This window comes from Callithrix jacchus, chromosome 8, assembly GCF_049354715.1.
Source record: "Callithrix jacchus isolate 240 chromosome 8, calJac240_pri, whole genome shotgun sequence".
NCBI classification, from domain to species: Eukaryota; Metazoa; Chordata; class Mammalia; order Primates; family Cebidae; genus Callithrix; species Callithrix jacchus.
The window spans coordinates 11,327,742-11,341,822 of NC_133509.1; the positions used below are offsets into that span (position 1 = coordinate 11,327,742).

The 14,081-nt window shown below is 42.0% G+C and overlaps 2 protein-coding genes across 3 annotated transcripts in view; one reads left to right on the plus strand and one right to left on the minus strand.

The window, feature by feature from the left end:
* ZNF609 (zinc finger protein 609) overlaps positions 1 to 14,081 on the plus strand; it is a 186,517-nt gene that overhangs the window by 40,940 nt on the left and 131,496 nt on the right. The gene's annotated exons all lie outside the window — the stretch shown is intronic.
* Positions 3,553 to 4,838, minus strand: LOC103795524 (heterogeneous nuclear ribonucleoprotein D-like). The gene has a single exon (XM_009005057.5). The coding sequence runs from the start codon at positions 4,729 to 4,731 to the stop codon at positions 3,826 to 3,828; it is 906 nt and encodes a 301-aa protein (XP_009003305.1). The 5' UTR covers positions 4,732 to 4,838; the 3' UTR covers positions 3,553 to 3,825.

A 14,081-nucleotide genomic window follows, 5' to 3' on the forward strand; every position in this document is an offset into this window, starting at 1 on the left:
CTGTAGTCCCAACTACTCAGGAGGCCGAGGCAGGAGAATTGCTTGAACCCAGGAGGCGGAGGTTGCAGTGAGCTGAGATCGTGCCATTGCACTCCAGCCTGGGTAACAAGAGCGAAGCTCCATCTCAAAAAACAAAAACTTCTGAGTCTAACTAAAATCCATCTTAATTTCCTTTTTTTTCCTCCAACAATAGGAAATATGGAAAAGAATTGCATTTTTCTGAAAGGAAAATAATTGGCAGAGTGGAACACTTGCTAGTGAATTCCAGTGGGACTATAACTTCTATAGAAAGGGAATTGTTACTCAGAATTCCTTCTCTTGCCCTTCCCTTTGGCTTCTACTATATACTTAAATCTGAAAATGGGTCCATTTCTTCCTTTCTGTTCCTTCCCTTCTCCTCAATGGATCCATTTCTTCCCTTTAAAAATTAGGTTGAGTTCGGCATGGTGATATAGACCCGTAATTCCAGCTATTCAGGGAGGCTGAGGCAGGAGGATCATTTGAGGCCAGTCTGGGCAATATAGGGAGGCCCCCATTTCTCTCTCTTTCTCTCTCTCTCTCTCTCAAACACTTGCAGGCATGTGCGTGTACGCATACACACGGTATTATTGAGAAAGGTGAAGGTAAAACATATTCCCCAGTAGATATATATATATATATATTTTTTTTTTTTTTTTCTTTTTTTTGAGACAGAGTCTTGCTCCCTTGCCCAGATTGGAGTGCATTGGTGCAATCTGGGATCAGTGCAGCAACCTCCACCTCCCGGGTTCAGGCAATTCTCCTACTTCAGCCTTCTGAGTAGCTGGGATTACACCACCACCACAGCCAGCTAATTTATATATTTTTAGTAGAGATGGGGTTTCACCACGTTGGTCAGGCTTTTCTTGAACTCCTGACCTCACAATCCACCTACCTTGGCCTCCCAAAGTGCTGGGATTACAGGCATGAGCCAAAACGCCTGCTCCCTGTCCCAATAGATTCTTTTTTATGCTGTGTGAGAATAAGGAAGCTTAGAAAATGGCCTAAAACCATTTTGAACTTTGCATACAATATTTATGAGCCTCTTGGGCAAACCTGTAGACATAATTTTGCCTGAATCTATTTGGATTTTTTTCAAGTAGTTAATACTTGAGAGGCAGAGATAATAACCTCTTCCAAGTTCAACTACAAGATTTAGGCCACTTTTTTTCTAGAACTTCCTTCCTGACTTAAGATTTCTCTGTGTTATTTTCTCTCATCATCAAATGGAACTTCAGCTCCGTAATGATGAAATAGGATTAAAATATTGTCACCTTTCAAATTTCTGTGCACTGTAGTGTAACTCATTATATTTTAATTGGTGCATCTAAAGAAGTTTTTATCTTTCAGCCTAAACCTGATTGTCTAGTGATATTCCACATCTTGCTGTTGCTTAATGCACCAACCACTAAATGCTGAGGCTGAAACAGAGAATCATCTTAGATTCTCTCCTTTTCACTTATCCAAAAGTCACATGTCCTGCAGGTGGTTCTTCTTAGCAATATGTACCCTCCTTTTCTCCATCCCCACTTTCTCTGCCTTAGTTGGACCTTAATATTTTTGGCCTGGCGCGGTGCTTCACACCTGTAATCCCAGCACTTTGGGAGGCTGAGGCGGGCGGATCACCTGAGGTCAGGAGTTCAAGACCAGACTGACCAATATGGTGAAACCTCGCCTTTAAAAAAAAAAAAAAGAAAGAAAGAAAAAATACTTTTTACCTGCATCGTTCCAGGTTGGCCTCCCAACCTGGAACTACAGGCGTGCGCCTGTAGGTAGTCCCACTGGCTTCTGGTCTATTATCTCTCCAGTTCATTTTCTGTGTTACCGCCAGATTATCTTTCTAAACACTGTGGATTAAATTCATATATCATTATGTATTAAATTCCAGTTCCAATGAGAACACATGGATACATGGAGGGGATCATCACACACTGGGGCCTGTAGGGGGTGGGGGGGAAAGGGGAGGGAGAGCATTAGGACAAATGCCTATTGCACGTGGGTTTAAAACCTAGATGATGGGTTTATAGTTACAGCAAACCACCATGGCACATGTATACTTATGTAACAAACCTGCAGGTTCTACATATGTATCTCAGAACTTAAAGTAAAATTTCAAAATTAAAAAAAATAATAAATTACAGTTTCTTAATTTTAAGACACATAGCCCTTCCATCCCAGTATGTTTTTTTTTTTTTTTCTAATTTCATCTTATACCATTCCTCCTTTATTTCAGGCATACTAAAGTATGGCACTTCTCTAGACATGCCATGGGGTGTCATACTTTCTGTTGTTTCATATCATTGTGACTTTGTCTATATATACCTTTTTCTCTGCTTAGAACACCTTTCCAGGGAAAGGTGTTTTGTTTGTTGCTTTTTTTTTTGAGATGGACTCTTCCTCTGTTGCCCAGGCTGGAGTGCAGTGGTTCTATCTTGGCTCACTGTAACCTCCACTTCTGGGTTCAAATAATTCTCCTGCTTCATCCTCCCAAGTAGTGGAGATTACAGGTGCCTGCCACTGCACCTGGCCGATTTTCGTATTTTTAGTAAAGACATGGTTTCACTATGTTGGCCTGGCTGATCTTGAACTCCTGACCTCAAGTGATATGCCCACCTCAGCCTTCCAAAGTGCTGGGATTACAGGTGTGAGTGCCCACCAGTGTACCAGGCACCGTTTTAGTGCTTGGGATGTACCAGTGAACAAAACAGTAAAATAAACAAACAAAAAAGTCCCTGTTTTAATTACATTCTAGTGGGGGAATATACATAAATATTAAGCATGAAAATAGTAATTTTTTATTAGTGGTGAGAAGGGCTTTGGAGAAAAATGTGGCAAAGTAGGAGGATGGGGGTGTAGGGAAATAATACTGTTTTTAATACTCTTTAGATTACTTTTGGATTAACACTGAAAAGTCATCGGATTTACTCCATAAACCAAATAGCAGGAAAAAAAAAACGCTAATTCATAATTATTCAGTGATGACCCTTTTATGAGGATTATTTGAATTTTTTTTTTTTTGAGACGGAGTTTTGTTCTTCTAACCCAGGCTGGAGTGCAGTGGCGCGATCTCGGCTCACTGCAACCTCCGCCTCCTGGGTTCAGGCAATTCTCCTGCCTCAGCCTCCCCAGTAGCTGGGATTACAGGCATGCGCCACCATGCCCAGCTAATTTTTTGTATTTTTTTTTTTTTGGAGCCACTAAGAGTTTTATTACAATCCAGAAGAAACATGGTCTACTAGAAAGCTTCTCCTAATCACAACACTTAGGTCTTCTTCCCAGGACAGTCTTCAGATAACCAGAGGGGAAGGAACATTATTCAATGGTAGAAACCTCATTTACCAGGGAGAAGATGAAGGCTTAAGATCATAGAATACATCTAACAAATTGGGGAAGAGAATGATGTTGGCTATTTATAAAGGACCACAGTTTCTCCCTATGGACCAATACTCCCTACAAAACCAATTGTGCCTTAATTATTGCTTATTTTAAATTACATTTTTACAGAGCTATGTAGTACCGGACACAGAAAAGCAATCACATAAGGAAGCATTTATTTGAAGTTTAACATGAAATCATACAAATAAAATGTGTATAAACAAATCCACATTGAGTCATAACACAAATAGCAAAGGACAAAGTAAAAACAAAACTAATTGGCAGCTATATACAGTTGGACACAATTGTGTCTTGTACACTAGAAAGTCTTTACAAAATAATCATCTTAGATCAACAGAAGACCAATCTTCAATGTCGTGCTGCAAGATGGGTTACTTTAACAACTCCTCCTGTTTTTTTCAATGTTCTCCTTTAGTATGGCTGGTAATTATTTTGGTGATTGCCACCCCCTCGAGATGCCTTGCCATAAGTGCTCTGTTGGCCACTGTAGTCTGCATATCCCTGTCCATATCCATAGTTCCCATAGTTATACCCAGTATAATCATATCCGCCATAGCCACTATAGTTTTGATCACCACCATAGGCACTATTGTAATTTCCATATTCTTGATCATAATAGTTATTAAATCCTTGGTTCCAGTTTTGGCCCTGACCTCGGCCACGACCCCTCGTACCACCTCTTCCACCAGCTGCAGCACCTCTTCCACCTTTTTGTTGTTGCTGTTGCTGCCTATATACCTCTTTGGGTTGTGCAGCTTTTATTTCACACTTCCCAGAACCAATCTGATGGTATCTGCTTTCTAACAATTTTTTTATTGGCTCTTCATCGGTATATGTGATAAAACAAAATCCTCTTCTCTCATTTGTTTTTGTATCCATGGGAAGTTCAATGTTTTCAATCTCTCCAAAGGTTCCAAAATATTCTTTAATTTGTTCTTCAGAAGTATCTGGGCTCAATCCACCCACAAAAACCTTTTTGGGAGGTTCTTTCCCTTTTAAAGCTTTGGCCCTTTTGGGATCTATCAATTTGCCATCCAGTTTGTGTTCTTTCAGTTCCAAAACCTTATCAACACTAGCAGCATCTTTGAAAAGCACAAATCCAAATCCTCTTGATCTCCCAGTGACTGGATCTGTTTTAATTGTGCAGTCTACAACTTCCCCAAATCGAGACAAATATTCAGTCAGATCTTTTTTGCTTGTATCCCAGCTCAAGCCTCCAATAAACATTTTACCGTCATCCTGCTGATTCTTGCTCGCATTGATCTTGGATCCCTCTGCGAATTCCTCTATGTTGCTGTACTGGTTCATGTCCTCCATAGCGGCGGCGCTGTCGGCGGGGGCTGCTGGCGCGCAGTCTGGGTCGCGGCAGCAGCAGCGGCGGAGTGTTGTATGGAGCCGGATTTAAAATGGCGGCGGAAGAGAGCAATTTTTTGTCTTTTTAGTAGAGACGGGGTTTCACCAAGTTGACCAGGATGGTCTCGATCTCTCGTGATCCACCCGCCTCAGCCTCCCAAAGTGCTGGGATTACAGGCTTGAGCCACCGCGCCCGGCCAGATTATTTGAAATTTGCATATGTATTCCCCAGTGATTCTCTTCCCCAATGGAATTGTCTAATTTGCAAGGGAATTTTTAGAAGAAATGCTTCCAAGCAAGCTATACATCGATCCCTCAACCATAAAACATCTAATTTTCATAGAAAAAGATTTGAAGTTTTTGACAGTTACACAAAGTAGGAAACAAAGGTCCTAGCCTTACCCAGTTGCAGAATTTCTCATTTTACCATCTCACTTAGGAATGGTCAATATTGGCTGGGCATGGTGACTCACCCCTGTTATCCCAGCATTTTGGGAGGCCAAGGCAGGTGGATCACGAGGTCAAGAGATCGAGACCATCCTGGCCAACATGGTGAAACCCCGTCTCTACTAAAAATACAAAAAAAATAGCTGGGCGTGGTGGCGTGCGCCTGTAGTCCCAGCTACTCGGGAGGCTGAGGCAGGAGAATTGCTTGAACCTAGGAGGTGGAGGTTGCAGTGAGCCGAGGTCGCACCACTGTACTCCAGCCTGGTGCCTAGTGACAGAGTGAGACTCTGTCTCAAGAATAAAAAAGTGGGGGGGAGCCGGGCACAGTGGCTCAAGCCTGTAATCCCAGCACTTTGGGAGGCCGAGGCGGGTGGATCACGAGGTCAAGAGATCGAGACCATCCTGGTCAACATGGTGAAACCCTGTCTCTACTAAAAATACAAAAAATTGGCTGGGCATGGTGGTGCGTGCCTGTAATCCCAGCTACTCAGGAGGCTGAGGCAGGAGAATTGCCTGAACCCAGGAGGCAGAGGTTGCAGTGAGCCGAGATGGCACCATTGCACTCCAGCCTGGGTAACAGGAGTGAAACCCCGTCTCAAAAAAAAAAAAAAAAAAAAAAAAAAATTTAGTCTCTTGGCCAGGCAGAGTGGCTCACACCTCTAATCCCAGTACTTGGAAGGTCAAGGTAGGCAGATTGCTTGAGCCCAGGAGTTCAAGGCCAGGCTGGGTAACATGACAAAACCTTATCCCTACAAAAACAAAAATTAGCTGGGTAATTAGATTGCAGGCATGCACCTGTAGTTCCAGCTACTCTGGAGGCTCGGGAAGAAGATCGGTTGAGGTGATACAGTGAACCTTGGTAGTGCCACTGCATTCCAGACTGGGCAACAGATCAAGACCTTACCTCAACAACAACAAAAACAAAAACAATCTTTTCTATGGTGAATTACATTGTTTAAGTTTCAGATGTCCAAACAACTTTATATTCCTGGTATAAACTTCACTTGATCATGATTTATTACCCTTTTTATATATTCTTGGATTTGATTTGCTAATTTTTAAAGAATTTTCCAGCTGGGTGCAGTAGCTCACACCTGTAATCCAGCACTTTGGGAGGCCGAGGTGGGTGAATCACCTGAGGTCAGGAGTTCAAGACCAGCCTGGCCAACATGGTGAAATCCTGTCTCCACTAAAAATAGAAAAATTAGCCAGGCTCAGTGGTGTGTGCCTGTAATCCCAGCTGCTCGGGCGCCTGAGGCATGAGAATCACTTGAACCTGGGAGGTTGCAGTGAGCCAGGATTGCGCCATTGCACTCCGGCCTGGGTGACAAGAGTGAAACTCTGTCCCCAAAAGTAAAAATAAATAAATAAAAATTAAAAAGAGATCCGGGTACGGTGGCTTATGCCTGTAATTTCAGCACTTCTGGAGGCCAAGGTGGGTGGATCAAAAGGTCAAGAGTTTAGGACCAGCCTGGCCAACATGGTGGAACCCTGTTTCTAACTAAGAATACAAAAATTAACCAGGCATGGTGGCGTGTGCCTGTAGTCCCAGCCACTTGGGAGGCTGAGGCAGGAGAATTGCTTGAACCCAGGAGGCGGAAGTTGCAGTGAGCTGAGGTGCCAGTGTACTCCAGCCTGGGTGACTGAGCAAGACTCCGTCTTTGGCAGTGGGGAGGAAGAAAACCTGGAAGATTCAGTGGCATATAGAAAACAGAAATCACCCGTAATCCAACAAATAGCAGTAACGCAGTAACTACTTTGTTGTTGCTGGAGACAGATCTCCCTCTGTCACCCATGCTGGAGTGAAGCGGCATGATCACGGCTCACTGCAGCCTCAGTGTCCCTGGCTCAAGTGATCCTCCTTCCTTAGCCTCCCAAGTAGCTGGGACCACAGGCACTCGCCAACACACCTGGCTAAATTTTTTTTATTATTTGTAGAGAAAATGTCATGCTCTGTTGCCCAGGCTGGTCTCAAACTCCTGGGCTCAAGCAGTCCTCCTGCCTTGGCCTCCCAAAGTGCTGGGGTTACAGACGTGAGCCACCACCCCTGGGTAATTTTAAATTTTATATAGAGACTGGGGTCTGGTGATGTTGCTTAGGCTGATCTCGAACTTCTGGTCTTAAGTGATCTTTCCACCTCAGCTTCCCCAGGTGCTAGAATTATATGCATGAACCACTGCTCCTGGCCAGCACTTATTTTAAATGCCAGACATTATTCTAATGCTTCATACATACATTAATTTGTTTAACCCTCGTGACAGTCAGATATTATCTATTTGCATTTTGTAGATGAAGAAACCAAATGAAAGGTTAAATAAGTGATCAGTTTCCCAACCCTAACTAAAAATTTAACAGAAATCTTTGCCCTTCCCTCCTAGCCACTAAATACTTAACACTGCTTTACCAGTCTTTAACATAATGCTAGTGTATTTAGTCTGCTTGTAATCTGTTAACACCATATTGACCCCAGGTCTCAGTTGTTATATACAGTGTTTACCTTACAATTTTTAGCCTCTGTAATACAGATGTAGCATTACCTAGGTTTTTATTTGTTTGTTTTTGTTTTTTTGAGATGGAGTTTCACACTTGTTGCCAGGCTGAAGTGCAGTGGCGCAATCTTGGCTCGCCGCAACTTCCACCTCCTGGGTTCAAGTGATTCTCCTGCCTCAGCCTACAGAGTAGCTGGGATTACAGGCATGCGCCACCATGCCCAGCTAATTTTGTATTTTTAGTAGAGACGGGATTTCTCCATGTTGGTCAGGCTGGCCTCGAACTCCCGACCACCCAAAGTGCTGAGATTACAGGTGTGAGCCATCGTGCCCAGCTGGCCTATTAGGCTTTTTTATAATTACTAGATTTAGTGTATATTTTGTTATCACCACTTGAGGGTTTAAAAATATTATTTTATCCTGTCCGCTTTTTAGAAGGATTTAATGCCACTTAAAATAAACGAGTCATTCAATGAATTTCTAAACATTAAAGATTAAAAACCGTTAATAGGAACCAGGATGATAATATCTAAAATGTAAGATCATTTACTAATAAGTTAATATTAAATTTAGTTCTTCTGAGGCCGGGCATGGTGGCTCACACCTCTAATCCCAACACTTTGGGAGACCAAGGCGGGTGGATCACTTGAGGTCAGGAGTTCGAGACCAGCCTGGCCAACATGGTGAAACTCCGTCTCAATAAATAAATAAATAAGATAAAATTTAGTTATTTCTGATATTTTTGGTAAGAAAGAGATTCTTGGTTTTGGAGATAGCACTGACTATTAGTTTGAAATTACGGTATTTTGTGTGTCAGATATTATTCAGAATGGTAAAATATCTGCCACTGAACAAACCTGAAATGTAATTCTTTTTAACAACTTCTGATACCAAAAAAAAAAATTTCTTGGCTGGGCATGGTGGCTCATGCCTGTAATCCTAGCACTTTGGGAGGCCGAGTTAGCAGATCGCGAGGTCAGGAGCTTGAGACCATCCTGGCCAACATGGTGAAACCCTGTCTCTACTAAAAATACAAAAAAATTAGCTGGGTATGGTGGCGCATACCTGTAATCACAGCTACTCTGGAGGCTGGGGCAGGAGGAAAGCATGAATCCAGGAGGCAGAGGTTGCTTGTCACCCTTTGTTTTCCCCTTCCCTTGCCATCTCTTGCCACCCCTGTTCTCACCTCCTACCTGATTTCCAGTCCTGGTTCTGCTTACCATGTAACTTGGCAGTTTACTTAATCTCTCAGAGCCTCAGTTTCCTCTTCTATACAGTGTGCATAATAATAGTTTCTGTTATGCTGGGCGCGGTGGCTCAAGCCTGTAATCCCAGCACTTTGGGAGGCCGAGGTGGGTGGATCACGAGGTCAAGAGATCAAGACCATCCTGGTCAACATGGTGAAACCCCGTCTCTCCTAAAAATACAAAAAATTAGCTGGGCATGGTGGCGCGTGCCTGTAATCCCAGCTGCTTAGGAGGCTGAGGCAGGAGAATTGCCTGAACCCAGGTGGCAGAGATTGCGGTGAGCTGAGATTGCGCCATTGCACTCCAGCCTGGGTAACAAGAGCAAAACTCCGTCTCAAAAAAAAAAATAATAGTTTCTGTTTCATAGAGTGGTTAGGAGATTTAATAGGTAAATATATGGAATACTCTTAAAATAAGCTTGGCACTTAATACTATGTAAGTATTGTTACTGTTGTCTGGCTCATATTTATTTTTCTGATTTTAGTTTAGTGTTTACTTCTTCCTTCTGGGAAGTCTTTTCTGACCCAAAGCTGAGTTACATATTCCTCTTTGTTGCCACAGATTCCTGTGCCTCCCTTGACATGTCGTATTGTCATAGTCTAATTGTTTCATTGCCACAAGTTACTTTTTCTTTTCTTTTTTCTTTTTTTTTTTTTTTGAGGCACAGTCTCTCTCGGTCACTCAGGCTGGAGTGCAGTGGTGTGATCTTGGCTCACTGTAACCTCTACCTCCCAGGTTCAAGCAATTCTCCTGCTTCAGCCTCCCAAGTGGCTGGGACTACAGGCACGTGCCACCACACCCAGCTGCGTTAGCCAAGATGGTCTCAGTCTCCTGACCCTGTGACACTGCGCCTGGCCTCTTTTTTTGCCTCTGTCACATCATCACATCCTCCTTGCTTGGCATATAGTAGCTACTCAGTATTTGTAGTCTAGCACACATGTACAGTTCAAACCGAAAGCTAAAATAGACTAAAGTGTGAGGAAATCTTGATATTTGAACTTAACTATCAAGGTTTATTTCAAAGAATTTTATTTTGCAGATTTTTCTGTATAGCTTTGAAATCCTAAAATATTTTCTTTTTTTTTTTTTCATTTTCCATTTCTTTTGAGTCAGCAAGCCTTTCGTCTGGACCTTGACCCAAGAAGTTAAGATTTTTCTCACTATTCCACTCTATCTCCCAGTCTAAAATAGAGTGTTGCACTTTTTAGTGTCTGGGAGACATCATGCATTTGCAGTTAAATTCTCCTCTTTGGCTTTGGCTGGAATGTGAATACATTTCCAGAGAGGAGACATAATTCCCAGGCTGAACTCTAACCTTGTAAACTATTTTAATGTGTAACCTCATAAATGTAAATTTTTTAAGTTTTAGACCAAGGAGGTGCTTGTAGTTCTGCCTTAATTGGAGCTTCTGTTAAGAAAGAAGGATCTCTTGGCTTTAAGATAGAATCAAGAGGTGATAGTAGGGAGACTCAAGTCCTGGGGATAAAAACAGAAAGGGCCAAAAGCTCATCTTGGTTAGTCAGGCAGGTATGGAGGTGGTGGAAATCCTTAAAGATAAAAAGTGTCTGATGGCAGCAACCAAGGGGAAAGGAAGATTGGCACAGTCCCTGGAGTCTCTAGCAAGAAGGAGACCATGGGTAGCCAAGTTAAAATCTGAGAAGGGACCCTGTAGCTGAACACTAGAAAAGCCTTTGTGTGAGGTATTCCCAATTCTAACATTTATTTACCCGCTTCTGTGTACAAGGTTCTGTGATCATTGTCAGGGGGAATAAAATAGTGGCGTAGCCTCCTAGAGAGTCTCAGTATCCAGTAGAAAAGATGGACATATAATGAATAATTCTATTAATAATGTTAGTAAGATCCCCTACCATCTCCAAGAATATGAACTCCATGAGAACATAAAACGTCTGTTTTGTGTCCAGCAGCACTAAGTGGTTGCTCAATAAGTATTTATTGAATGAATAAATTTGTTTAGCCCTTCCTAGTTTACTATGTGCCTTCACAGGTACCTTGTTTAATGTTCTGCCTTCCTGTCCCATTCACCCACTTTGTGATGTAAGCAAGATAAATAATAGTGTCTATAGCAATAATAGTATAGACAATAAATTGAGTTAAATAGAAGTTAAAATGATAAATGGAGAGTAGAGTAAAATAGGAGCTTTTGTAGCTACATCTTTTTTTTTTTTTTTTTTTTGAGAGTCTCAGTTTGTCACCTAGGTTGGAGTGAAATGGCATGATCTCGGCTCACGGCAACCTCCATCTCCCAGGTTCAAGTAATTCTCCTGTCTCAGCCTCCCGAGTAGCTGGGACTGTGGGTGCCTGCCACCACACCTGTCTAATTTTTATATTTTTAATAGAATTGGGGTTTTACCATATTGATCAGGCTGGTTTCGAACTCCTGACCTCCGGTGATTTGCCGCCCTCAGCTTCCCAAAGTGCTCGGATTACAGGCTTGAGCCACTGTACCCGGCCTGTAGCTACATCTTAACCAGATGAGTTGTTATACCTCTGTCCAGGATCTAGAACAATTGCATACATACTTATCACCCTTCCTCTTGTCTCTCTGTTTTTGTTTTTTTTTTTTTTGAGGGGGAGATGGAGTCTTGCTCTGTCGCCAGTCTGGAATGCAGTAGCGCAATCTCGGCTCACTGCAACTTCCACCTCCTGGATTCAAGTGATTCTCCTGCCTCAGCCTTCTGAGTAGCTGGGACTACAGGTGTGGGCCACCACGCCTGGCTAATTTTTTGTATTTTAATAGAGACAGGGTTTCACCAGGTTTCCCAGGATGGTCTCAATCTCCTGACCTTGTGATCAGCCTGTCTCAGCCCCCCAAAATGCTGGGATTACAAATGCGAGTCACTGTTCCCGGCCCAGTTTTTAAATGTTCCCCCCTCCGCCCCCCACAGAGGATCCTTTGGTTTTCTTCTAGATGTTATTCCATCTAGATAGTGTTTACTTCTTGTTCATAATCATGTCTTACTCAGGGAATTCCTTATTTTCTATTCCTGAAATCAAAATATGCTTTCATACTCATTATTTAGATGCTAACAGAAAACTTGGGGACCTCTCTTCCCAACAAGGTTGTCTCAAATTTTCTGCCCATCTGTGTGCATTCACGCACATGAGCATGTGTGTGGAGGAGAGGAGGAAAAGAACAGAGATGGAAAAGATTTTGAAGTGGGATGCTTGGCAAGAGGAGTAAATAGATGATAATTATGAAGGAGAAACTGGCAGGATTTCTCAACTGACTAGATTATGAGAACAAGGAATAGAGAAACAGGTCAAATTTGGCTGCAATCCATAGCGTGTATATTTTAATTTAAGTGCTAAATTCCCTCCATACATTTTTCATGAACTTTGAAAGATTTGTTGGCTTTATACGAACCTGTGAACTTTAATGAGAAAAACAGCATCTTTAGAATTTGAGCATGGTCTCAATGTCACGAATTCTTCCGCTTAAAAATCCTCAAATGACTTACCAAATTAGGATAAAATCTAAATTCTTTTACCAAGGTCCAAAATTTCTACATATCCGACTGCAACTGCCTCCTTAAAGTGATCTTACCGTTGTTTCCATTCATATACTATCCACACAGGCCTTATATCTGCTCTTACCTCAGAGGTTTTTTGTTTGTTTGTTTTTTGGGGGGAGAGGGGTTTGTTTTGTTTTGTTTTGTTTTGTTGAGTCTTGCTCTGTCACCCAGGCTGGAGTGCAGTGGCATAATCTCAGCTCACTGCAACTCCACCTCCTGAATTCAAGCAATTCTCATGCCTCAGCCTCCTGAGTACCTGGGATTACATGCGCACAACACCACGCCTGGCTAATTTTTGCATTTTTATAGAGATGGAGTTTCACCATGTTGATCAGGCTGGTGTTGAACTCCTGACCTCGTGATCCACCTGCCTTGGCTTCCCAAAGTGCTGGGATTACAGGCATGAGCCGCCACGCCCAGCCCAGAGTTGTTTTTTTTTTTTTAACAAATTTTTTTTTTTTTTTCTTAAAGATGGGGCTTCACCATGTTGGTCAGGCAGGTCTTGAACTCCTGCCCTCAGGTGATCTGCCCGCCTTGGCCTCCAAAGTGCTTGGATTACAGGTGTGAGCCACTACATCCGGACTTTTTTTTTATATATAACTTTTTTGTTTTTTAACAGAGTTTTTATACTTGCTGGTCCCTCAGCCTGGTTGTTCCTCTCCAGTACTTGGCTTATTCACCTATCAGCTCTTCCATGCTCCTTTATCTAAACTAGTACCTCAGTGACTTGTCATCTAACCTGTTACTCTGTTTTTGTTTTGTTTTTACAACTGCACTTACTACTTTCTGATATTGTCTTCTTGTTTGTCAATTTTTTCTCTTCTAGAGAGAAATCTTTGTGAGGGCAGGTTCTTGGCTCTTTATTGATTACTTGAGTCTCCATTGCCCAACTTTCTTGTTGTATCAGTTTTAATATGGTAAACCAAAATAGGTTCTTAACTTAAAAAAATAGTAATGCTGCTTAAGATTTGATGATTTAAGACCTAATGTTTCTGAATGCTAACTCCCTTTTTATATTGCAATATGAATTATTATCTCATAATACTTTTTCTTCTTGCCATCCATCCATCCGTCCTTCTTTGAGACAGGGTCTGCCTATGTTGCCCAGGCTAGCCATGAACTCCTGGGAACAAGCAGTCTTCTCACCTCAGCCTCCCAAAGTGCTGGGATTACAGATGTGAGCCACCACACCTGGGCAGTCTCATAATTAATTTTCATTCCTCACTCTTTTTCAGATCTACTCTCTAGAAAGCAACTTGTGCCTACCAAGACATTATGGTCAAAAACCTATCTCAGGCAATAGATCAAGTGTTAATACTATGTTTCCTATCCTGAAGACCCGGAACTGAACTTTGTTGTGTTTGGGTATTGTGAGGATGGAAGTCATCAAATTATTTTTCAAAGTGGGCTTAGTCCATGCCATTTTGTTAAGCTACCTTGAGCATTGGAGTTTGTGTTTAAGTTTCAGTGAAATAAGGGTAGGCCTGATGCCTGTGAAAATTTTGATAATATGTTTTATAATGTACTACCTGACATCCAGATCATCTTTTCAAGTTTTATAAATCTTCAGACTTCAAAACTAGTAGATGCTAGTATAA